General features: G+C 37.0%; 1 protein-coding gene and 1 long non-coding RNA gene across 11 annotated transcripts in view; both read left to right on the forward strand.

Annotated features, from left to right (window-relative positions):
- LOC101886358 (cadherin-18) overlaps nucleotides 1-17,613 on the forward strand; it is a 433,737-nt gene extending 416,124 nt beyond the window's left edge. For all 10 annotated transcript variants that reach the window (XM_021480410.3, XM_073918841.1, XM_073918837.1 and 7 more), the window contains 2 exons: nucleotides 1-54; nucleotides 16,753-17,613. The exon at nucleotides 1-54 is cut by the window's left edge and continues 195 nt beyond it. In XM_021480410.3, the coding sequence (XP_021336085.2) occupies nucleotides 1-54; nucleotides 16,753-17,306 (608 nt within the window). In that variant the 3' untranslated portion in view covers nucleotides 17,307-17,613. The remainder of the gene's footprint in view (nucleotides 55-16,752) is intronic.
- A 6,780-nt stretch (nucleotides 17,614-24,393) lies between these two features.
- Nucleotides 24,394-27,107, forward strand: LOC141376865 (uncharacterized). Its single transcript, XR_012388160.1, has 6 exons — nucleotides 24,394-24,450; nucleotides 24,767-24,879; nucleotides 25,811-25,938; nucleotides 26,115-26,200; nucleotides 26,533-26,575; nucleotides 26,673-27,107. It is a non-coding gene; the product is annotated as an uncharacterized lncRNA (long non-coding RNA).
- Nucleotides 27,108-27,500: the final 393 nt, after the last annotated feature.

Consider the following 27,500-nt stretch of genomic DNA (forward strand, 5'->3'; position numbering starts at 1 on the left):
GACTCAGCACTGGAGCTCTCATCGCCATACTGCTTTGCATCCTCATTCTGCTGGGTGAGTTCAAGACGCTCACTTACAGGAGGAAGAACACACTTATACTGTATAGAGCTGAAGCCCCAATTTCTGTTTAATGGAGAGAAGATTTGTTCAACACATTTCCAAACATAATAGTTTTAATAACTCATTTCTAATAACTGATTTATTTTATCTTTGCCATGATGACAGTACAGAATATTTTACTAGATATTTTTCAAGATACTAGAATTCGGCTTAAAGTGACATTTATAGGCTTAACAAGGTTAACTAGAACCTAAAGTTCGTTGACGAACTTTGATGTTGGCTTGAGAAAGCCAACGTGACTGCGCCGGGGACTCAAAGGCAGTTGGCAGGAAGCACAGCGGTTGAGAAGTGGTTGCTAGGCGGTTGCTAAGATGTTGCTAAGGCATTCCTAGGTAGTTGCTAGGGTGTTCTGAGTGGTTTCTAGGCTGTTGCTAGGGTCCACTGGACTGTTAATCGGAAGGCCTCATTTACATTTTTGATCAAATCGAGAGAGAGAGAGAGAGAGAGAGAGAGAGAGAACTGATTTGTTCAGGTTGTTTAATGCAGATCACTATAGTATAGTTAGTATTTATAGTATATATTATAATCTGAACAAAATTACATTATAATAAATATCATATAAAGAAAAATATTAAATTAAAATACTAATGAAACAATAGCACATGCATTTAGTTAATTTGTCTTTTATTTAATCAGTCTTATAATTTTTGCAGTTAATATAGAGTACAGTCAATTTACAGTAATTTGCAGCGTTATATATATAGTTATAGTTATATAGTTATATACAGTTTACAGGAAGAAAATTGCATTAAATACAATATTAGGCCATCTTCATCACATGGTTAATTGTGACCAATGACGTTGTTTCACCCCACTGGCCACTAACACAATGTTATAATCGTAATATTTAATTGTCATCACCTGGGTGATTTTATTTTTTTTGGTACAGCATAGGCCAAAAGCTTGGCTTTCATTGTCATTATCACAAGTGAGGAGAAGGCTTTTTTGCGGTACAGAATATTCTGTTTTGAAAGAAATATCTGAAGTAAACTTATGTTTTTGCCAACATAAAAGGGGGATAAAAAATAATCCTTATAACCCTAACCATAAATGTGTGTGTGTGTATGTATATATATATATATATATATATATATATATATATATATATATATATATATATATATATATATATATATATATATATACACACACACACACATTATTTAAAAACCATTTTTGGGACACAATTATTATCCCCTTTAAGATATTTTTTTTTTGATAATCTACAGAACAAACCATCGTTATAAAATAAATTGCCTAATTACCCTAACCTGCCTAGTTACCCTTATTAACCTAGTTAAGCCTTTAAATGTGACTTTAAGCTGTATAGAAGTGTCTTGAAAAATATCAAGTCAAACATTATTTAATGTCATCATGGCAAAGATAAAATAAATCAGTAATTAGAAATAGGTTTTTAAAACTATTATGCTTAGAAATGTGCTGAAACAATCTTCCCTCCATTAAACAGAAATTGGGGAAAAAATAAACAGGGGAGCTAATAATTCTGACATCAACTGTATGAATATATATATATATAGGGCTCGAAATTAACTTTTTTACTTGGTAGCACCGGTGCTCCCAACTTCAAATATTCAGGGGCACCAAAATAAATTTAGGAGCACCAGAAACAATTTAGGAGCACCCACCAAAAATGAATGAGCACCGCTGCAAATAGCTTTTTAAGGGATTTATTGTATTTTAAAACAACATCAATAGGACTGACAAAAACCAGAAACAACTATCTAACTAATGCTGCGAAGACATTGATATTTGTGTGCAATAATTCTAAAATGAATGTCTAATAATTAGGCCATAGAATATTAGTGATGATGAAAATGACAATAATAGTAACAATGAATTCCATTTCTCATTATGATACTGCCTTGAATGTGCATGAATGTAGGTTATCTGCTATAAAATGTCTGTTACTTTATATAAAATAATTGTATAGTTTGCATCAAACAAAAATGAAGCATTGCAGTAAGAAATATTGATTTTGTACTGCTGTTTTTATATGCATGTCAATTTAATAAATAATTTTTCTGCTACAAAACAAACAAAAGATTATAATAAATAATTCAATTCAATGATGAAAGCTGCAAAGCAGTCATCAGTAAATAAATAAAATAATAATATACACCTCAAACAAGAATAGACAAAAGAAAGAAAGTAAAGTCTCACTTCTATCACTCTTTAAAAGTTTTGGTTTCAGTTTGTGTCAATTTAAAGGTTCAGTCTGAGATGATCTTCATTTTTCTGTGTTTGTGGAAAAGCTGGCGAGTCAGCCGACCCAATTTATGAGCAGGCAGAGTAGGATTCTTGCGCTAACCATCGGCGCAATACTGGTCTTTGTTATGAGCCGCAGTTTCAGTGATCTCAGCTGGTGGATCATTATTCACCACGTGACGTGTCACGATCTCTCTCATCTACACCTCAATTTTAGGTGGGGTTTGCAAACCTGTGTGCTTTTAGTTTTTACTCTTCAGCCGTTTGCATTTCCCGTGGTCATAAAAGCTCCTTCCCTGTCATCTGACAGCGGAATACCTTGAGTGATTGACAGCTAATATGAACCAATATAGCGGCAGGGAAGAGCGATTCAGCACGTTTTTACAAAAAATCAAAACAGGTCGCACTACAACCATCTGCAGTCGCACTAATGCGCCCAAATATGTTATGAGGTCGCATAGATTAATTTTCAGGCGCATAAGCGACCAAAATGGTCGCAATTTCAGCTTCAAATGTTGTAACAAGCACGTCTGAAATGAGCCCGAATTTCTGTAGATTCAAAACAGTCAGTCCGGATATCCCCGCCTCTTAAAGGGCCAGTACTAAATTACAAAGGGCTCAAAAATAGTCTTCTGGCGCCATCTCGTGGACACTCTGACACGCTTTGAGTCTGAATTTTACAAATTTAATATAAAAAAAATATTTATAGGAAAACTGTTATTTATAATTACACCAAATAAATATGATAATTATCTGTAATTTCAAACACATCTTTTGGCCAAATTTGAGGATTGTATACTTTTTTATATGCCCCAAATACTCGATACAATTTTTTAATTAAAAAATTTTTAATTCAAAAACTACAAATCTTATCAGGATGAGGACATACAGCAACCATCTCATGAGCAGAAGGCAGCTTTTGACCAAATTTGGGGCTTGTAGCATCTAAGCCCTGGGAGGAGAAGCGATTGCTTTTTTTTGGTCAGAAGCCGGAATAATAATAATAATAAGAATAAGTTTAAGTAGCATTACAGTATGTTGGCTTTCTCAAGCCAACATAATTAGGTTAACTAGGCAAGTTAGGGTAATTAGGCAAGTTATTGTCATTCAAGTAAAAATACATTGCTTAAAGCAGGGGTTTTCAAACTTTTAGAACACACGCCTCCCCAAGTTTGTCCACTTTCACTCGCGCACATATGTGTTAAAATTGTAAAAAAAAAATAATAATAATAATAGAAAATAAAAAACAGGACAATTCCATCATGAAAAGGGTATAATGGTTAATGAATTTTACTAAACAAGACAATTATAAATATTTACTTTATAATGAGGCAAATATTCCATTTTATATTTAATAAGATTGAATGAGATTGTAAATCAAGTAGAAATATAATGTAAAAAATGTAAATGTGAAAATAATATAATATATTATAAAATATAATATAATATAAATGTTTAATATAATATAATATAATATAATATAATATAATATAATATAATATAATATAATTTAAATGTTTAATATAATATAATATAATATAATATAATATAATATAATATAATATAATATAATATAATATGAATGTTACATATAAAATCTGAGTAATGGTGTCTTTTCTGTTGTACATGTATCACCTTTACAGGTTTAGTATTCACAGCAGGATTCTGGCATTCATTGTTATAATTCCACTTGATCCAGCCCTGTTTAACTCTTGACTTTTCATCCCTCACCTTTTAAACCTGTGGATCAAAAGTGAGGGCTGTACTTAAAGGATTTCATGGGTCCCATAACAGCGGGTGAAGGGTCATGACCGATCAAAATGTCACGAACAAAACAGTGAAGATTGCTTTAGTATGCATAGAGCAGACGGGGGATGGCAAATCACTGAAATATTCAATGACAGGATGAATAAATGAACAATGTGACAATAGAGATAAAGAATGAGTTAATATCTTCAATCAGTAGAAAAATGACATATCTAGAACCACTCTATATGCTCACTAAAAAAAAAAGAAGCCAGGGATGTATACTTTTAAACATAGTGAAGATGTGTGAATTCTTCTTCTACTACTCTTCTTCTTCTTCTTCTTCTTATTATTAGGGACCGAGCACCGAACGGTGCAAGGCCCTATTGGAATTGCTCCGTTTATTATTATTAGGGACCGAGCACCGAAACGGTGCGTAGGCCCTATTGGAATTGCTCCGTTTATTATTATTATTATTATTATTCTTTTCCGGAATGAATCGCGATTTTGAGGGGCTAAACATGCCCGAAAACTCACGGAACTTTGCACACGCCTCAGAAGTGGCGAAAATTTACGTTTATTATGGGTCTCGGAAGTGGGCGTGGCAAAATGACTCGACAGCGCCACCTAGAAAAATTAAACGGACGAGCCCCCGATCCACGAATCACGCACATGCACGAAAATTGGCACACACCTCAAACATGCCAAAACATACGAAAAAGTCTCTTGGAGCCATATCTCAAACCCAACAGGAAGTCAGATATTTTTGACTTCCTGCAGCGAAAAAGTGGCATTTTTGCCATTTCCAGGCGTTGTATTTTAACGAACTCCTCCTAGGGATTTTATCCGATCAACACCAAAATTAGGTTTTGTCATCTAAAGGCCTTGGCGATGTTAAATTGCAAAGCTTTAGAGTTTTCGTCGATGGGTGTGTCCGTGGCGGCTTCGCAAACTTTGACGATTCGCCACAAAACAGGAAGTCGTTATAACTCAGGCATGCATTATCCGATCTGCCTCAAAATTCACACGTTTGATAACCGTCCTGACCTGAACAGGTTTACATGCCAATATCCAGATACAGTTATAGCGCCACCTGCTGGCCACAGGAAATGACATGTTTTACAGTGTGACAAACTCCTCCCACAAACTTTATTGTACCAGCACCAAATTTGAGTGATGTTATCTGAAAGCTCTAGCGATGATATATTGTGAAGATCTAGAGTTTTCGCAGAGGGGCGTGTCTGTGGCGGCATGACAAACCTCAACGCTTCGCCATGGAACAGGAAGTCCTTATAACTCAACCACACCAAGTCCGATCAGCCTAAAACTTCACATGCTTGATAAAAGTCCTCTCCCAAACACATCCCCATAACAATAGTGAAGTGGGCGTGGCAAAATGACTCGACAGCGCCACCTATAAAAATTAAACGGAGTAGCCCCTGATCTACGAATCACGCACATGCACGAAAATTGGCACACACCTCAACCACGCCAAAACATACGAAAAAGTCTCTTGGAGCCATATCTCTAACCCAACAGGAAGTCGGATATTTTTAACTTCCTGCAGCAAATAAGTGGCATTTTTGCCATTTCCAGGCGTTGTATTTTAACGAACTCCTCCTAGGGATTTTATCTGATCGACACCAAAATAAGGTTTTGTCATCTAAAGGCCTTGGCGATGTTAAATTGCGAAGCTTTAGAGTTTTTGTCGATGGGCGTGTCCGTGGCGGCCTCGCAAACTTTGACGATTCGCCACAAAATCGGAAGTCATTATAACTCAGGCATGCATTATCTGATCTGCCTCAAAATTCACTTGTTTGATAAGAGTCCTGACCTGAACACATTTACATGCCAATATCCAGATACAGTTATAGCGCCACCTGCTGGCCACAAGAAATGTCATGATTTACAGAGTAATAAACTCCTCCCACAAAATTTTTTGTATCAGCTCCAAGTTTGGTTGGTTGTTATCTGAAAGTTCTAGCAATTACATTTTGTTAGGGTCTGAAATTTTCACTGAGGGGCGTGTCTGTGGCAGCATGACAAACCTCAACGCTTCACCATGGAACAGGAAGTCCTCATAACTCAACCACACAAAGTCCGATCAGCCTGAAACTTCACATGGTTGATAAAAGTCCTCCCCTGAACACATTCACATAACAATATTGAGTCACAGTCATAGCGCCACCTGATGGCAGAAGGTAGTTTGGCTTATAACTCAGATATACAATGTCCCATGTGCCTGAATCTTCACATGGTTGATTAAATTCCTCTACTGAAGGTATCTACATGCCAGTCTTGAGTCACAATCATAGCGCCACCTGCTGACAGGAGGAAGTTTGGCATAAATCTGTGATTTTCTCAGATTTTTTTTATATATTGGCTTAAATTATTATGGTTCGCTGTTCTCTGTCATCGTAAGGCCATCAGGCGGCGGTGAGCCCGGGTGCGAGGTCCCTATCATCGCTGCTTGCAGCTTTAATTCTTCTTCTTCTTCTTCTTCTTCTTCTTCTTCTTCCGCGGAATGAATCGCGGTTTTGAGGGGCTAAACATGCCCGAAAACTCACGAAACTTTGCACACACCTCAGAAGTGGCGAAAATTTACGTTTGTTAAGGGCTTCGGAAGTGGGCGTGGCAAAATGACTCGACAGCGCCACCTATAAAAATTAAACGGAGTAGCCCCTGATCTACGAATCACGCACATGCACGAAAATTGGCACACACCTCAACCACGCCAAAACATACGAAAAAGTCTCTTGGAGCCATATCTCTAACCCAACAGGAAGTCGGATATTTTTAACTTCCTGCAGCAAATAAGTGGCATTTTTGCCATTTCCAGGCGTTGTATTTTAACGAACTCCTCCTAGGGATTTTATCTGATCGACACCAAAATAAGGTTTTGTCATCTAAAGGCCTTGGCGATGTTAAATTGCGAAGCTTTAGAGTTTTTGTCGATGGGCGTGTCCGTGGCGGCCTCGCAAACTTTGACGATTCGCCACAAAATCGGAAGTCATTATAACTCAGGCATGCATTATCTGATCTGCTTCAAAATTCACTTGTTTGATAAGAGTCCTGACCTGAACACATTTACATGCCAATATCCAGATACAGTTATAGCGCCACCTGCTGGCCACAAGAAATGTCATGATTTACAGAGTAATAAACTCCTCCCACAAAATTTTTTGTATCAGCTCCAAGTTTGGTTGGTTGTTATCTGAAAGTTCTAGCAATTACATTTTGTTAGGGTCTGAAATTTTCACTGAGGGGCGTGTCTGTGGCAGCATGACAAACCTCAACGCTTCACCATGGAACAGGAAGTCCTCATAACTCAACCACACAAAGTCCGATCAGCCTGAAACTTCACATGGTTGATAAAAGTCCTCCCCTGAACACATTCACATAACAATATTGAGTCACAGTCATAGCGCCACCTGATGGCAGAAGGTAGTTTGGCTTATAACTCAGATATACAATGTCCCATGTGCCTGAATCTTCACATGGTTGATTAAATTCCTCTACTGAAGGTATCTACATGCCAGTCTTGAGTCACAATCATAGCGCCACCTGCTGACAGGAGGAAGTTTGGCATAAATCTGTGATTTTCTCAGATTTTTTTTATATATTGGCTTAAATTATTATGGTTCGCTGTTCTCTGTCATCGTAAGGCCATCAGGCGGCGGTGAGCCCGGGTGCGAGGTCCCTATCATCGCTGCTTGCAGCTTTAATTCTTCTTCTTCTTCTTCTTCTTCTTCTTCTTCTTCCGCGGAATGAATCGCGGTTTTGAGGGGCTAAACATGCCCGAAAACTCACGAAACTTTGCACACACCTCAGAAGTGGCGAAAATTTACGTTTGTTAAGGGCTTCGGAAGTGGGCGTGGCAAAATGACTCGACAGCGCCACCTAGAAAAATTAATCGGACGAGCCCCCGATATACGAATCACGCACATGCACGAAAATTGGCACACACCTCAAACATGCCAAAACATACGAAAAAGTCTCTTGGAGCCATATCTCAAACCCAACAGGAAGTCGGATATTTTTAACTTCCTGCGGTGAAAAAGTGGCGTTTTTGCCATTTCCAGGCGTTGTATTTTAACGAACTCCTCCTAGGGATTTTATCCGATCGACACCAAAATTGGGTTTTGTCATCTAAAGGCCTTGGCGATGTTAAATTGCGAAGCTTTAGAGTTTTCATCGATGGGCGTGTCCGTGGCGGCCTCGCAAACTTTGCAATTCGCCACAAAACAGGAAGTCGTTATAACTCAGGCATACAATATTCGATCTGCCTCAAAATTCACACGCTTGATAAGCGTCCTGACCTGAACACGTTTACATGCCAATATCCAGATACAGTTACAGCGCCACCTGCTGGCCACAGGAAATGACATAATTTATGGAGTAATAAACCCCTCCCACAAATTTTATCGTATCAGCACCAAAATTGGGTGGTGTTATCTGAAAGCTCTAGCGATGATATATTGTGAAGATCTAGAGTTTTCGCAGAGGGGCGTGTCCGTGGCGGTATGACAAACCTCAACGCTTCGCCATGGAACAGGAAGTCCTGATAACTCAACCACACAATGTCCGATCTGCCTGAAACTTCACATGGTTGATAAACGTCATCTCTTGAACACATCCATATAACAATATTAAAGTGGGCGTGGCAAAATGACTCGACAGCGCCACCTAGAAAAATTAAACGGACGAGCCCCCGAGCTACGAATCACGCACATGCACGAAAATTGGCACACGCCTTAAACATGCCAAGACATACGAAAAAGTCTCTTGGAGCCATATCTCAAACCCAACAGGAAGTCAGATATTATTAACTTCCTGCGGCGAAAAAGTGGCATTTTTGCCATTTCCAGGCGTTGTATTTTAACGAACTCCTCCTAGGGATTTTATCCAATCAACACCAAAATTGGGTTTTGTCATCTTAAAGCCTTGTTGATAATAAATTGCGAAGCTTTAGAGTTTTCATCGATGGGTGTGTCCATGGCGGCCTCGTAAACTTTGATGATTCGCCACCAAACAGGAAATCGTTATAACTCAGGCATGCAATATTCGAACTGCCTTAAAATTCACACATTTAATAACAGTCCTGACCTGATCAGGTTTACGTGCCGATATCCAATTACAGTTATAGCGCCACCTGCTGGCCACAGGAAATGACATGTTTGACACTATAACAAACTCCTACCACAAACTTTCCCGTATCAGCACCAAAATAGAGTGGTGTCATCTGAAAGCTCTAGCGATGATATATTGTGAAGATCTAGAGTTTTTGCAGAGGGGCGTGTCTGTGGTGGCATGACAAACCTCAACGCTTCGCCATGGAACAGGAAGTCCTTATAACTCAACCACACAATGTCCGATCTACCTGAAACTTCACATGATTGATAAAAGTCCTCTCCTGAACACATCTACATAACAATATTGAGTCAGTCATAGCGCCACCTGCTGGCAGAGGGTAGTTTGGCTTGTAACTTGGCCACACAATGTCCGATCTGCCTGAAACTTCACATGGTTGATGAAAGTCCTCCCCTGAGCACATCTACATAATAATATTGAGTCTTTAATAGCGCCACCTGCTGGCAGAATGTAGTTTGTCTTATAACACAATCTCCACACAATCTCTTATCTGCCTGAAACTTCACATGGTTGATAAAAGTCCGCTCCTGAACACATCCACATAACAATATTGAGTCAGTCATAACGCCACCTGCTGGCAGAAGGTAGTTTGGCTTATAACACAGCCACACAATGTCCCATGTGCCTGAAACTTCACATGGTTGATTAAATTCCTCTCCTGAAGACATCTACATGCCAATCTTGAGTCACAGTTATAGCGCCACCTGCTGACAGGAGGAAGTTTGGCATAAATCTGTGATTTTCTTAGTTTTTTTTTAAATATATTGGCTTATATTATTATTGTTCGCTGTTCTCTGTCATCGTAAGGTCACCGGGCGGCGGTGAGCCCGGGTGCGAGGTCCCTATCATCGCTGCTTGCAGCTTTAATTATTATTATTATTATTATTATTATTATTATTATTATTATTATTATTATTATTATTATCTATAACTAATAATTCTGACTTTTACTGTATTCATATTTAATGTTAGATATATTAAAAAACATACACAGATTCAAAGAGAACCACAGGTTAATAGGGAGATTGCAAAAGACCAGCCTCTGCTTTAAACTTTAAACCTTTTTAATTGATTTATATTATATATTATAAAAGTAATATAAATAGTCATCACTACAAAGACAACATAAATGAGTTATTAAAGCTGTGATATTTACAGTAAATATGTTTTCAAAAAAAAATCTTCTTTAAACAGGAAATATTTGTAAAAAGTACTACAATTTAGCAGTAGGGCTAATATATTTGCTTTTAACTGTATATATGTATATATGAAGTGATGTACTGTGGAAGGTTACAAAAGGGATAGTTTGCAGAAAGGGCCATGGTAAGTGTCGAATGGCGTACAGTGCAGCGGAACAGCAGATATGGGAAATAGTAATGAAATCTGTGAACAGAAAGGCGTGTGAGACGGAGAGTGAGCTGTCAACAGGTTTGTATTAAAGGTGTGAGTTCAAGGAAGTGAACAGCATGTGTAATAGTGCTCTCTCTCATGCACATTACCACCTCTACTACTCTCTGGCCCATTCTTTCTCTAGAAAAAGTTATAATATGACTGTTAAAAGTAAAATGAAAGAGAAATAATAATAATAATAATAATAATAATAATAATATAATAATAATTATTATTATTAATAATAATAATAATAATAAATATAATAACAATAATAGCAATAACAATAATAATAGTAATAAATATAATACATATAATAATAATAATAATAATAATAATAACATTATAGATAATTATTAATAACATTATTATTATTATTAATAATAATAATAATAAATATAATAACAATATTAACAATAACAAAAAATATTAATAATACTAGTAATAAATATAATACATATAATAATAATAATAATAATAATAATAAATGTAAAAAAATAAATAGTAACAATAATAATAATAATAATAATAATAATATAATTATCTAATATAATAATAAAAAATAATAATAGTAATAATAATAATAATAATGACATTATAAATAATTATCAATTACAGTATTAATAATAATAATAATATAGTTATCTAATATAATAATAATAATAATACATATAAAATAATGATATAATAATAATAATAATATAAGCAGTTACAGCATTCACCAACTTTAAATGCATAAAATACTTTAAGAGCAAGACAATGCCAACTGACCCAGCCAAGGTTTGAACCATTGACCTTCTTGATGTGAGGCGACGGTGCTACCTACTGCGCCACTGCGTCACATTGTGTTGTCTGCTCATTTTAAATAAGTAGTTTGAACAAACATTAAAGGTTATTTTTGTGAGTGTGTATATGTGAACGTGTGCGCGTGGGTGTGTTTTGGTTGTGTTGGTGTATGTGTGTGTCTCTCTCTCTCCCTCTCTCTCTGGATGAATAGGTTGGTCTCACCTCTTGGCTGTGATGCTCTTTCCTTTTCAAAAGCGCGAGAGAGTTTCAGCGCTCACCCTAACAGCTGCCGGGGCTAAATATAGCAGCTCATGCTACATGTTGCTCTCACATCCCTGCTCAAACACGCCTCTGTTTGCTCCTGGTAAAAAAAAAAAAAAATCTACTTGTTGATAAAATGTTGATAAAATCTCCCTGCTTCCACTCCACAAATCTGCTTGGAGGATTGGCTGGCATTGGTGGAGCTGATTACATCGAGGAAACCGAGAGCTGCTTGTTTGTTAGCAAACACGGAAAAATGTGTCACTTTTCGTGTTTTTTTGCGGAGCGACACAATGGAGTGTTTCTGCCCTGCGATATTCATGCAGCAGACTGCAATATGTTTTGTTATCTTTGCATCTTATACCACAATTGCCTAATTTAGCAGTGCTGGCATTTTTGTTTAGATGTGGATTATGATGTTTACGAGATAAACAGGGTGGCAAATACAAATCAAGAGCAGATCTTACAAGAAATCACTGAGACAGTTTCACGCAGAGATAAATGTGCTGTATGCATGCGCACAGATGCATATTACATATTGAATACCTTTTTAAAGAACAAATGATAAGAAAGAAGGAAAGAGAGAGAGAGAGAGAAGGAAGGAAGGAAGGAAGGAAGGAAGGAAGGAAGGAAGGAAGGAAGGAAAGAAAGAAAGAAAGAAAGAAGGATGGATAGTTGGATGGATGGATGGATGGATGGATGGATGGATGGATGGATGGATGGATGGATGGATGGATGGATGGATGGATGGATGGATGGATGGATGGACAACAAAGAACTGAAGGAAGAAAGAAAGAGGAGGAAGGGAGGGATGGATAGATAGAAAACAAAAAACAGAAGGACATCAGGAAGGATGGATTAGTGGAAAACAAAGGATGAATGGATGGAAAACAAAGAACGGAAGAATGGATGGACAACAAAGAATTGATAGATGGTAGGAAATGAGGAGGATGGATGGATGGATGGATGGATGGATGGATGGATGGATGGATGGATGGATGGATGGATGGATGGATGGATGGAGAAAAAAGAATGAAAGGTAAGAAAAAAGGAGGGATAATTGGATATACTTTAAGATATAGATAGATAGATAGATAGATAGATAGATAGATAGATGGATGGATGGATGGATGGATGGATGGATGGATGGATGGATGGATGGATGGAGGGAGGGAGGGAGGGAGGGAGGGACGGACGGACGGACGGACGGACGGACGGACGGACGGACGGACGGACGGACGGACGGACGGACGGACGGACGGATAGATAGATAGATAGATATGGAGGGAGGGATGGATGGATGGATGGATGGATGGATGGATGGATGGATGGATGGATACCAAAGAAGGAGAAAAAGAAGGATGGATAGATGGATGGATGAACACCATAGGAAGGATGGATGGATAGATGGATGGATTGATACACAACAAAGAAGTAAGAAGTAAGAAATGATGGGAGAAGGGAGGTAGGGATGGATGGATGGATGAATGAAGAACAAAGAATGGAAGGAAAGAAGTATGGATGGATGGATGGATGGATGAACAGCTTAGGAAGGAAGGAAGGTGGGAAGGAAGGAAAGATGTACTTTCATTGATATCTTCTGTGATTTTACCCACTGAGCAGTTGAGATTAGCAGCATTAACTGAATAGATGGAGTCGTGTGTTATTACTGTGATCTTACATATCACAGAAGGAGCAGTAATATGTGAGATCCTTCATTTCAGCTCCACACGTGTGTTCTGTAAGAGGTGAGGTCATGAAAAAGTGCTTTCATAAAGCTGCAGTGGTTTCAGCTAATAGTGTATCAGTGAAGTGAAAACTAATCTAGACTAATGTGCGATATCGACATGCTGCTCATTTATCGTGGCTCTTTCCGTTCTAATGGGAAATGAAAGAATCATCATTCATTGCACTGATCTCTGGCCCCTGATGTGTTTGCTTGTTCATGCATTGACGATGCTTCACACCTGCTTCTCCCTCATCCTGGTAATGTGCCGCACGTCTCCCACTGCGTGACATATTTGCCGTATTGCCGTAATGTTCCCTGGAGAAATTATTCAGCGTTAATAACATTGATAAATTATTTGTAGTTATTTATTTATTATTTTGGTTTTCCGGGACTTGACACGAATATGTTATGTTCCTTCAATCTCCTAGCAAAGAAATTCCCACAGCCCTCCATGATATTTAATAAACACAAAGCAATTATCTTCCGTTCCTGTTGATTTTGGCCGTTTCTCATTTCACATCATTTTTGAAGACGATGACATGCATTCGTTTAATTGTAATGCTGTTTTTTTTTCAAAGGTGTTTGTTTATGTGATGAGAACCCTCATGCTGTTTTATTTTCACGGGCCACAAATTGAAGATGTGTAACTGTTAGATTTGTTCTTCTTCCGCTATTGAGTTTATGAACGCTCATAGAACTACTAGCAGGAAAGTTCTGAAATTTGGCACACAGATGACAGTCTGAACATTAACCACAGCAAATCTGGAGTTTTTAACCTGGTCTCTCTAGCGCCACCACCTGTCCAAATCTGCATTCAAATTTTCTCTAATAATTTAGGATCCATAAAAGCTGGAAATAAGATGATTAATATTCCATTATATTACAGGTGTTCTCAACCTTTTTCATTTCAGGGCCCACTTTTTTCTCCAATCAACTTTTGAAGGCCCACTAATTTTATTTAAATTTAATTAAATATAAAACTAAGACTATAGATTATTTATTATATATTAAAACTATACAACTGACTAAATATCTGCTATTAAATATCTATTATATAACTGACTGAATATCTACTATTAAATATCTACTATTCAAAAATATACAGACACATGTAAAATACAGAAAAACACCCCAAATCTGTTGAAATGCATCGATCTGATGGAGGTTGAGGTTGCAGCTGAATGTTATTGGGAGACAAGGAACAGTGACAGGAACAGTGAACAGATCCGCCAGAGCTTGTCTGAAGCTCATAGACAAGTTTATTTTACATGCAATGGCAGAAACACCATTGAACCTCACTAGATCCTCCTGGACGCACATCCATTATAAAATACTCACAGGACATTAATTTTGACAATTTTGACTTTTGTTCACACAAAAATACACAAAGAGAGACTTTCACTTCACGCATAATTTGTGAATGAACAGACTTACGTGTAATTGTAGACATGATAATGAGGCTGTTTTTGCACCGAGTTTGAATTAAACAGGAGAAAGAGTGTCACTTCAATCATTTTAATGTGGCATATTATTAATGACATTTAAAAAAAAAATTAACACTGTTATTTTTATAGTTAATTTTTAAATATTTAATTTTTGGCTATCTTGCAGCCCACCTGCAGGATTGCAGAGTCCCAGTAGTGGGCCGCGGCCCACCGGTTGTGAATCCCTGTTCTTTTAAAATTGCTAAATATTTTTTCTTCTGTAGAAAGTCTTATTTGTTTTATTTCAGCTAGAATAAAATCAGTTTTTATGGAGAAGCAAAATAGAGCCACTAATGGTCTAATTCAATGATTTATGCTAAGCTAAGCCAAAAGATCTCCTGTTAGATTGGCTGAATAGATTCAACGTTGAGGATTATATAATGAGCCTATTTCCCCCCTCAAAAAATAGTGGAGTGTTCGTTTAATTATCAATTAATTATTAAATACAGTCCTCAAAATTATTAGCAAAATTATTATTAGGAAATTCTGAATAATTATTAGCAAAATTAGTGGCCCTTCTGTTAACTTTTTTATTTTCTTTTTTAAATATTTCCTAAATGAATAAAAGCAGTTTTTGTCTTTTTTAAAAAAGGTCAGTATTATTACCCCCCTAAGAATATATATATATATATAGCACAAACCACTCTTATTTTTTTTTTGACTTATTATTTTGATAATTTTCCCATTTAAAGCTTGACTCCTCTGTAGTTACATTGTGTACTAATTTTCAAACTTCTTTACTTAAATATAACTTTTTGAGGGAGATGCTAATGGTCTAGAACAAGGAATTTTTCCACAGTATTTCTATTAATATCAATTCTTCTGGCAAATGTCTCATGTTTTTTTTTTTTTTTTTTTCTTTGGCTAGAATAAAAGCAGATATTTTTTTTTTACCCATTTAAGGTCAATATTATTAGCTACCTTAAGAAATACATATTTTTTGATTGTCTACAGAACACTGCTATTCTCCAACTGTTCTCCCAGAACATCTCCCACGGCTATTATTTTAGTTTTTGTGATTGTGAATGTTAGCATTTGGATAATTTTACAATTTAAAGCCTGACTCTCCTGTAGTTACATTGTCTACTAATAAAAAGTAGATTTGTTTAGCTACAGAAGAGTTAAGCTTTAAAAGGAAAATTATTAAATGGAACTTTTTGAGCAGTATGTTAATGGTCTAATCCGATTCAATGATTTATCCTAAGCTAAGCTAAAAGATCTTCTGTTAGACATTAAGATCAGCTGAATGGGTTCAACAATGGGAGTTATACAATAAGCCTATTTTCCCCTCAGAAATAGTGGAGTGTTCCTTTAATTATCACTTACATCTATATTATATAATCATGATTGTTCTTCTTCCTTATATCCATCATTATTCTCTTCATCATGTTATGGAGAAGCAAAAAAGAGGTGTAATCTTTTAAAGAGGTCTAAAGAGGTCTAATGGTCTGATCTGATTTGATGATTTATGCTAAGCTAAAAGATCTTGTGTTAGATGGTGAGATTGGCTGAATGGATTCAACATTGGGAGCTATAAAATGAACCCATTTCCCCTTCAAAAATTGTGGAGGGGGAGGGGAAAGTCTTTTTTTTAGGCTAGAATAAAAGCAGTTTAAAACCCATTTTAAGGTCAATACTTTAGGCTGAATACTAGCATCTTGAGAAATATCTAGTAAAATGTGGTGTACTGTCATTTTGGTAAACATTAAAGAATTTAGTTATTAAAACTATCATATTTAGAAATATGTTGGGAAAAATAGGAGAAAAAAATATAGAGGAGAGGCAATAATTCAGGAGGGCTAATAATTCTGACCTAAACTGTACATATTATATAATCACCATTGTTTTTCTTCCTCACAGCCATCGTGATTCTCTTCATCACGTTACGGAGAAGCAAAAAAGAGCCGCTGATTATCTCGGAGGAGGACATCCGGGAGAATGTGGTGACGTATGATGATGAAGGAGGAGGTGAGGAGGACACCGAAGCTTTCGACATCATCGCTCTACGAAACCCTGCTGCCGCAGAGGAGCTCAAGTTTCGCCGGGACGTCCAACCCGAGTGCATCCGGCCATGGTCATCCCGGAGGCCAATCCGGAGCCGCCTCAGCCCCTCGTCCCTGGACATAGACGAGGAGACAGATGTGGGTGAGTTTATCAAACAGAGGGTGTCCGAGGCGGATCAGGACACTAGTGTACCACCCTACGATTCCTTACAGACCTATGCCTACGAGGGTCAGGGGTCTCCAGCCGGCTCCATCAGCTCGCTTGGGTCGCCTGGAGCTCATTCTGACCTGGACTACAATTCTCTGGATGACTGGGGTCCAAAGTTTGAGAAAATTGCAGAACTCTATGGAGAGGATATTGAGACGGCGTCTGAATCCACTGAAAAAGCAGAGTCAGAGAAGCAGACATAAGTGTTTCGGAGAAAACTGCTCTAACCAATGCTAAAAACTCAACCTTTCAGCTCTTTTTAGACATCCGTGTCATGGTCTCATCGATACAGTGAGATGTTTGTAACTCAACAGCTGTAACGACTGACTGACTGCCTTTTTCTCTCGTTTTCTTTTGGGTGTTCGGAGCTCTGGATCCCAACAAGACAATGATTTTGAGAAGAAATGAAACAAAAACAAATGGAAAAAAAACTAATGAAAATAAGGAAACTATTTTAACTGGTGTATATTTTTTATTGCTCAATAAAGTCCTGAGATCCTGACACATGAATATATATGAAGCAATCTTTCATTGGGGGGTGGTTATATATAGTGGGGGGAAAAGTATTGAAAAGGTCATGTTTTTCCAGGGAATAATATTTCTAAAGGAGCTATTAGCATGGAATTGAACTGGGTATACAATACAAACATAAAAAAAAATCTGACAAATGAGTTTTATGTGTAATAACAATGAAATGATACAAGGAGAAAGTACTATAGTACTGAAATGTATTCAATACTTTATATAAAAAGCTTTTTTGGTGATGGCAGCTTTGAGACGCCCTTTCATATGGCGAATGAAGTCACATGCATTGCTCATGTGAGTTATTCACTGACTTCAACAGAATGTAAAAATCTTGATGGTTTTGCGTCTCATCTATGAAATTCGATCTTTAATTAGTATTCTCTATTGGATTCAAGTCAGGTGATTGGCTGGGCCATTCTACATCTTGATTTTCTTTTTCTGAAACCATTTGAAGTTTCCTTGACTGTTTTAGATCATTGTCTTGCTGAAATGTCCCCTATGGTTTCATCTTCATCATCTTGCTGATGTAGATGTTGGACTGAAACAGCTGATATTAATTTACAATGACGAAGGGTAGAGAATTGCTGAATAACTACTGAGAGGTTTAAGCTGCTGTCTGAGCTTTCATTGCGTTTCTACACCTCCCTTTCTTCATATGTTCAATACCTTTCCATGTGTCATTTCATTTTATTACAAAGAACTTCCTTTTTAAGTTAATTAGTGTTTTTTTATTCTATGCATATATGGATTTTAATTATTATTATCAACATCCGGGGAAATTTTCAAGTCAACAGGACCTTTGGAAATATATTTTTTGAGCAAAAGTCTGTGTTCAATACGTATTTTCCTCACTGTATAAGGTTACACATTATTGTGTCACATTTACTACTATCAACATACATTTAAATTAGTTTTTAGAATTATTGCTATATAATTACGTATGTAATTAATTTCTGTAATTCCATTTATGGTTCACTGTTTACATCTCTTACTCCTTAACCCACCCTTAAATTAACTCATTCTCCGATACCTGTTCCTAACCTTACCCATATCCCAGCGTAATACAATACAAACACACTCCGTCTTTCGGATGAGACGTTAAACCGAGGTCCTGACTTTCTGTGGTCAATAAAAATCTCTTGACACTTCTCGTAAAGAGTAGGGGTGTAACCCCGGTGTCCTGGCCAAATTCCCTCAATCATGACCTAACAATCATCCCCATCCACCAAATTAGCTTTTTCACTGTCTCTCCATTGCACCTATAGCTAGTGTGTGGTGAGGGCAATGGCGCCGTTGTCCTGTGGCTGCCGTCAAATGCAAGTGGATGCTGCACACTGGTGGTAGTGTGAAGAGACCACCCATACACGATAACTGTGCTATGCATTTTACTTTTTTTTATGTAAGTACGTAGTACTTCATTTGAATTAAATTAAAGTGTAACTATATATACACTACCATTCAAAAGTTTTTTTTTATGTTTTTTTTTATTCTGTTCATCAAGGCAGCATTTATTAAATGTAAAAAAAATTGTAAAAATTGTTAAATATTTATTAAAATTTTAAATAACTGATTTTTTATTTTATGTAGTTTCAAATGAAATTATTAAGATGCGGTCACACTAGGGTTTGTGCGTGCGAAATTCTGTCATACGGCGCTGTGAAAAGGGGCGGGATTACACAAGATGATTAGACATTTAAAAAAGCGAGTGATTTGTTCATATTTTACATTTCTGTCCAGAGAGGTCATGTTTTGATCCTCGATTGGTCTCACACATTCACGATATGTGATTTCGCAGGTCAGAGTTCACCAAGCTTGAACTTTGCAATAGAGCAATCTGCGAAACTTCTCACAAACTTGCGTTTCCGGTCTGAGCCATTCGCGTGCGTATAAGTCTATATAGAAAAGTCCAATGTGATTGCAGCTTTACTGTCAAACCTCATAAAACATATCTCACAGCTACAGTACATGTTACCATTATTTAACCCGCAATGCAACGTAGCCTGGCAGCTGTTTCTTTCTCTCATTGGGCTTTTTTTCCACACCTGTAAAAATCCTTGTTTTGAATCGAAACTTCAATCAAAGCCATTGCAGTTTCTGACTTTTACAAGCTAAAGGTTTATGCTGCGGTCACACTAAAGTTTGTGTGTGAAGTTCTATCATACGGCGCTGCAAAAAGGGGCAGGATTAAACAAGGTGATTACACATTAAAAAAAGCAAGCGATTGGTCCATATTTAAATTCCTGTCCAGAGAGGTCATGTTTGATCCTCGATTGGTCTGATGCAGTCTATGGGGAGAAAAGTGCAGTGTGACCGAAGCTTTACTCCAGTCATTATTGCTTTTATTTTTATTACCATTAATACTAATACTAATACTACTACTACTACTAATAATAATAATAATAATAATAATAATAATAATAATAATAATAATAATAATAACAAATATTAGAGTAATTTCTAAAGGATCATGTGACTCGAATAGAGTAATGGAGCTGAAAACGAATCTTTAAAATCACTGGAATAAATGATTAAAGTATATGATAAACTGCTTTTGAACAATTATTTTATAGTGCAAGAGCCTTTCAATTAACACATTTTACAATTTGTACTGTGTTTTTGATTTAATAAATGCAGCCTTGGTGAGCTGGAGAAGCTTATTTTGAAACATTTAAAAATCCTACTGACCCCAAACATATATATAGTGTATGCTATCTAACTCTGTCTCATGTGACCTCTTAAAGTTTAATCAAAATGTCTACTAAGTGCCTGTAATATTTCTATATAAGTTACTGAGTCCATTGCGTACATACATACAGTTTCCCACTGGTATATATTAGAGGAGTCTGACATATTCAATGTTACTTCAGGCTTCTCCACTCCACTGCATCATTCAATTTTAATGTGGAATTGCTGCTGAAAATCCTCTTCAAAACTCATATTGGCCCAGATTTGCCTTAAAGCATTTAATTTATTGCACATCAACATAATTGCTCGCTTTATAGTATAGATGTGCAGTTCTAAATCATAGTGAGCTGCCTTCCTTCCTAGACTGCTGTCCTCCCTAAAGCAAACGAATGGTACTGTAGAAGTTTGTTTGTGACACTGAAGAAAAGAAATCTATACCGAAGTTCAGTGTGACTATTTAATCTCATATTTCAAATTTTTTAAAAATGTTTTATTCTATTTTTCTTTTTTAGTAAGTTCTGAGTGCTAGTTTGCTAGTGTGTTTTTTTGTGATGCGCGTCATTTCCAATTATAAACATGTTAAATGTCCATGAAACTCCCTTCTTTCAGTTCAAGTCTATCTCAGATTTTTTTTCAAAAAGTGCTCCATGATGGGCGTGGAGCGCTACGAGCAGAGGGGGGAGTAAGCGTGGATGGCGGAGCAGGAGAAAAGAGGGAAACAAACAACTAATTTTAAGTTGGCTCACAAAATGAGACACACACCATAAGGAGATGCATGATCTTATAGTTTACAAAGTAAAAAAGCAAAGAAATAAACAGTAATTTAATGCCCTGCTACATTTGTTATTCGTAATATCGTATACACATAACCACAATTTGTTATATGACCATAAAGATAATCATGTAAATGAGCCAATGAGGAAGACTTCTCTCCTCCTCAATCCCCAGGTCTGAATGCACACAGTGGAGCAGTGCAGCAGGTCTCTTGCCCTGTATATTCCAACCATTAGTTCTGCCGGTAACCTGGAGGATTTAAAAAATAAGTGAACACAGCAGCACGGATATAGAGGATGTGTCTGAAAGGTAACGAACTCAACTGATAAAAGACAAAGTCCACCATTCTCCAATTCTCATACAGCTCTCCGTCAGAAATGCTTGCTGCAAACCAACATCTTTGCGGTATCGGCCCTGACAGCATCGCAGGGAAAAAACATGCAACAAACATGTGGATCATGGAAACAAACACATAACATTACGACCCTTCATGAATGGCTAAATAGCAGCTGCTTGCACTTTGCAAACGCCGTCTCACCCAGTCACTGCAGGTCTCACAGCTTGGCAGGTCTGCTTTGCCTTCAGAAAGCATGTGCACTCAAGAATAAAGAAGAAGTGTCTTCTCATAGGATATTCCAGTTTTCCTTAGAATTAAAGCTAACTGCTGCTAACATTGTTTTAACTGATGTTCAACACACAAATTTGTTGAAATCTCAAAAACAGTACTCGAGGGTGTCTTGACCTGTGGTAGACCTGTGTGATATAACCTCACAATTGCAAGAAACTGAAAGGGAGATATTGCAGGATAACTTAGAATTAAGAGATATACATTTATAATTGCAAGATATAAACTTAAAATTGTGAGAAACTCAGAATTGAGAAATATTAATATGGAAATGCATCAATTCATAAATGAAAGAAATAAACTTGGAATTGCAACAAAAAATGCAGAATTCCAAGATGTAAATTCAAAACTAAGATATATCAAAATGAAATTGCAACACATCATTACAAAATTACAAGAAAAAAATTTGTATTGTAATACAGATATAAACTCAAAATTGAGCAACCCAGGCTTATTATTGATACGTACTGCTATATACATTTCAGGAGAGCACCAAATCTGTTCTAGGAGGTAAGATTTTTTGCCGTTTTTGTTTTTGCGAGTCCGCCAGAGGCTGCTGTGTATGCTTTTTAGATCTCAAATTTCTCGCGCCTGCTGTTCTCACATAAATCCAACAGAGGCCGCTGTCGACTAACTGACTGACTGACTGATGCCCCAACCCACCCCCTTCCCTAAACCCAACCAATAGTGTTTTCAAAAGGACCAATTAACCAGTAACCCACTTTCCCTAAACCCATTTGATAGTGTTTTCAAAAGCAATCCAGAGAAAGAAAAGCCCTCGCGGCTGCCTGATTTTTACCACACTTTCCAAATTTACCACATTCTCGCCCTGTTATTTATTTGCTTATCTTATTTTTTGCCTTTTTTCTGTAACCATTCTTTGCCGAACTCGAATGCCGTCTTCGCAGTCAACTCCTCTCTGTGTAACAAATCCGCCGATGTATGTGGCGAGCCACTGAGCAAACTGGTAACAGCAGAAAAGCTGTCCATATGGAGGTAATTGGTCAGCTGGTAGTGCAAAAAGTAAACACCGCAATCAAACTATTACCGTCATGTAGGACTTTTTGCCATTTTTCCAACAAGATCCACACACACAACTATCAGTAAAGGACCACACACACACAAACACACACACTCACACATCGCAAAATGTGGAAGTTTTTTTCTTTCCATTTGGCATGCGTTATTAAATTCCATAACTCTCTCACCAGTCCTTACTCCTTATTTGCGTCTAATACCCCAGTTTGAATTAAATGTTTATGAGTTAAAGTGAATCTGCCGAACTGCAGTTAAAGTCAGGCATCCTGCTGATTTGATTCAGAAAGACACTTTTTTTTGTCAGACGGCTCATTGGTCAGGTACATATCCAAGCTAAAATATCAAGGTGAAAGTCATCATAGTTTGCGTTGAATAGACCCAGCTCCCAACCCGTCCTTGAGAATAGATTAATGACGATATTTTTTTATCGTGCGATAAGAGTCTCGTGTCAACACAGCAGCTTAACGCTGATAATAGCCCACCACTAGTTTCTATATCATGCAATTTATGCCCAGGAATTTTTCTCCGCGCCAAAACATTACTCAGACAGAATTAAACAAAATAATATCTAAATATGTAGTTGAGGACATGCTGTCATTGTCTTTTACATTGTCCCACAACAACATTAAAATAATGTAGAAAAATGTACAATGTTTTATATTTAATTTACATTTTTTAAAGAAACTCAATAGTTACTGAAGAAGATTTTATTCTCTCTGTATGAAGTATTTTCTAAGTGTAAAGCAGTTAATTTTCTTTTTTCAAAATGTATGTAGTGTTTGCAGCAAACATGCCAGCATGTGTTAAAAAATACTGTGTAAGATGAGTATGCCTGCACAGGAGCAACACTAGGAGAAGGCTGAATGGCTGATTGTGTAGAATAACTGAATATGTAAAGCACTGATTATATATGTTAAATACTTGTATGAAGCTATATGTGTCAGAAGTTAGAATGAGTAACATTATCAAGTGATTATGCTATCGTGACAATGTATGTAAACACTTAGTTCATTTGCATAAGTTGCATCTATACTTTGCTGACATAGACCTGTAACATCTCTGTTGACATGAGCTAGTGGGCTAAGAGCCAAGAATAGCAGGACCCCTTAGACTAAAACCTATTCAAAAATGGTCAAGAGTTAAAAAGAGACACCTACGGGTGTGTATAAAGGAGAAGGAGCAGGAGAGACTTTAGAAGGAGCAAGAAGAGATAGCTATGAGGTCTGCTCTGCTCTTTCTCGGCTTTATTATGGAGAATAAAGTCTATTTTCTGATATTCAAAACCTCCGGTCTGATCATTTCTAATTGATAAGAAGTTGAATTCACGACATTACTCTCCTTTGTAATTAGTTCCTTTACAATTATGTAACTCAGTTACTTTTTGTGAGAAGTAACTAGTAACTAATGAATTACTCTTTTAAAGCAACGTACCCAACACTGCCTACAAGGTACACAGCAAATTCATCAGAGTTAAATTCTCGGTGTTGAAGCATTTGAGAGTAAAGTGTTGACGTTAAAGAGTTAGATTTTGATAAATGAATATAATAAGAGTTAGAATTGTTTTTATTCAGTGCGAAATCAAGGAGTTATCTTTTTAACACTTGGTGGTGTTATTTCCAACATCCGGGAATTCATGCAGCCCCAGTCACTAAAGAATTTTCCAGACGCCATTTTCCATCTGAGATTTAGAACAGCAACTGGTGAGTCAAACTACCTAAATGTTGGTATTTTACAGACTTTCTTTGAGGAAATACAGTTGTAAACATGTTGTGAAGTTAATAACTTGAATGGAGTTACAATTTTAAACTTCTGCGGTTCATTCATGGTCGTTTGTGTATCTAGCTTAACTGCATTACTATTGACTTCTTTTCAAGAATGTTTTTATATGCTCACGCATACATAGTGCATAAAAACATCAAATGTACATGTTCAACACATTTCTGTCACGCTTAATGCCATTTTGTGCGTTGTTACCCATCTGTAAAATAAAATCGACACTTCTCCTTTAATTCCAAGCAAACTAGCGAGGGAATCCCCGGAGCCGCCTAACGTTAGCCTACTCTGCCCGGATGCTAACGGCAACACAGGACGGTTTCCATAAGCTCTGGAGAGTTTCTAAAACATATCTGGTGAGTAAATGAACATATGCTTACTTGTAAAAGGCTTCCTGACTGAAACAAATGATTGTTTGTTATTAGTGTACGTTAATTTGGTTATTTTAAACACCGCGGCCCTTTTAAACTGGTTCATTCGTGGCCGTCCATATACCGTTAGTCCATAACTTAGACTCGTGTGATAACGTACGCTTGAATTATATTAAGTGTTGACAACCATTAAAGTCGGAATGTTAACATTAATGTCTTTAAATGACCGCGTTTGCACTTTATCAGACATTTAACGTTACAGAAGTCTCCCGGAAGTTGCGGGACTAACGTTAACGTTATTGCCCAAGTAGATGCCCGCAAATGAATGATCATCTCCCGGATATCGCGCGTCTCCCGCCCGGTCATTAAACACTTTGCACGCCCCTCTCCACCGCATCCCTCCCAGCTCTTCAGGTACGTCGCGCGCAAGTCACCCCCACCGCTCTTTAGGTACGTCGCGCGCAACTCATCCCATTGCTCTTTAGGTACTCATCTCTCCCGCTACCTCCCGCAAATCAACTCTGTATCCCCCGAAAATGACTTTTCCCAACTCGGGATGTCTGACGTTAGTAAGTTAGGCTATTTCTGTTGGCAGGAACATCTTAGTCAAGCTTTTTCTCCCGCATGATATTGTGCTTAAAACTATAGGCTAAACTTAGCATGTACTGTACACAACATTTCCGTTTTATTAGTGCGTTGTAAACAGCCACCTGTCTGTAAAATTAATCAACTGATTCATATTTGAGCAGCCTAATGATGATACAGGTTTGATTTGTAGATTTATTATCAATAATCAACATCTGAATCAAAAGATATGTGAAAATGTTTGAGGCATACTTTGTGATGTTCATCTCTCTTTTTTATCTGAAGGTTATGCATATGTGTTAGATACTAATGTGTTGTTGTTTTTTAACAGCCACAGTTCTCTGTACAATAACACAAGACCCTGTGACGGTGGCTGATTAGAGACGGATGGTGTATTTTCCAGAGTTGGTGAAATGACCAAGCACACCTTCTTGGTCATATGTGGTGATAATAATGAAGGTATGTTTGATAAAGTTCTGTATTTGTTTTACAATAAGCTGAGAGGGTATTAGAGCATTAGAGAATAACAAATGACATGAAGGTGATAAGTTTTGTATTGTGGGTGAACTGTTACTTAAATAATGTTTTGCTCTTTGCTTTGCACTTTTCCTCTTCTGCTTATCCTAATATTTTAGATTATATTTGGACCTGAAACATCTGCTAGACTCCAGGAAAGGTGGCGTCAATACTGGACCTGAAAGGGCCTAACAAGTTGAATCTGGTAAAGAAACATGCACGCACACACACACACGCACACACACACACACACACACACACGCACGCACGCACGCACACGCTTACAGAAAACTGTAAATTTATGAATATTTTTTACACTGTGGCCAATATTTTAGGGAAGTCAGCATCACTAAATGATATAAAAGATTTTAAGCTCCTCTAAATTTTGCTCCAAGTGTTGTGTTAAATTCAGGATTCTGGACAGACAGCTGCCTGTTTTTCCAGTTCTAGTCATAGTGGTTAACCTAATTGTTTTTGGAGATCCAACAGTGATGTATGTGTTTTTTCTACTCTTCCATATCCTGTCACCTCAACCAGCTGGGAGAGTCAAGTTGTGGATCATCATGTGGATTTTCAAAAGGTGAGTTTAGATTTCTTGAATGTTTTATTTACTTTAAATGTTCTTTTAAATATATCATAGAATTTGATTGCAATTTGTTTTCAAACATTTTTCTTAGTCATGCTGGAGTCTTGAAGAGTTCTTAAATGAGCATCACCCTACAGTATATCCGTGCATCAGGAACCACCAGACGAGCGATCAGCAGCTACTACTGTACATCGTCATGGATAAAAAGGTCATCCTGTGGCTGGGAAGCACTTCATTCACAGGACATGCTTGATGAGATTTCCTAGCTCCAGTTTGTTTTCACACAAGTTTACAGCATTTATATCTTCATTTAAACTGCTGTGTTTGATATGGAGGACCAAGGAAACACCCGAAGTGAAAGATTTGCACGCCAAGTTGTTTAAAATGTAATTTCAGAAAAAAACTATGCGTTCAGAAGAAAACTATGAGTGACGATATATTGAACTTTCAAATGGCTCTGATGAAACATCAAGTTTGGACATCATATTTTGTTGATACTGTCTTTACTAATAAAACATTTAAAGCAAATTTGACATTGTTGCATTTTAAAAATTGAATGAATTGTTGAAGTTGTGAATGTTTTCAAATAAAATGTTTTTTATTTTGTAATTTACAGTCTATTTGACCTTTTTACCATATTTACACTCAAGAGAGTTGAATAAAATAATATATTACACCAGGTGGTGTTAAATATAGTTACATTTTTTAACTCTGCCCTGAGTTAAAATTAACCCTTACTTCGGTGTCAATGTGCCAACCCTTTTGAAAGTGTTGATTTAAGTCTGTTTTGAGTGGACCCCATGAGACACTTTCAAAGTGTTGAAATTAACACCCATAGAGTTGTTTTGGGTCCACATATTTTGCTGTGTAGCATAATTAAGCTCCTTCTCTTATATAACAGCCGTTCTTCTCATGAAGG

This window comes from Danio rerio, chromosome 12, assembly GCF_049306965.1.
Source record: "Danio rerio strain Tuebingen ecotype United States chromosome 12, GRCz12tu, whole genome shotgun sequence".
In the NCBI taxonomy this organism is placed as follows: Eukaryota; Metazoa; Chordata; class Actinopteri; order Cypriniformes; family Danionidae; genus Danio; species Danio rerio.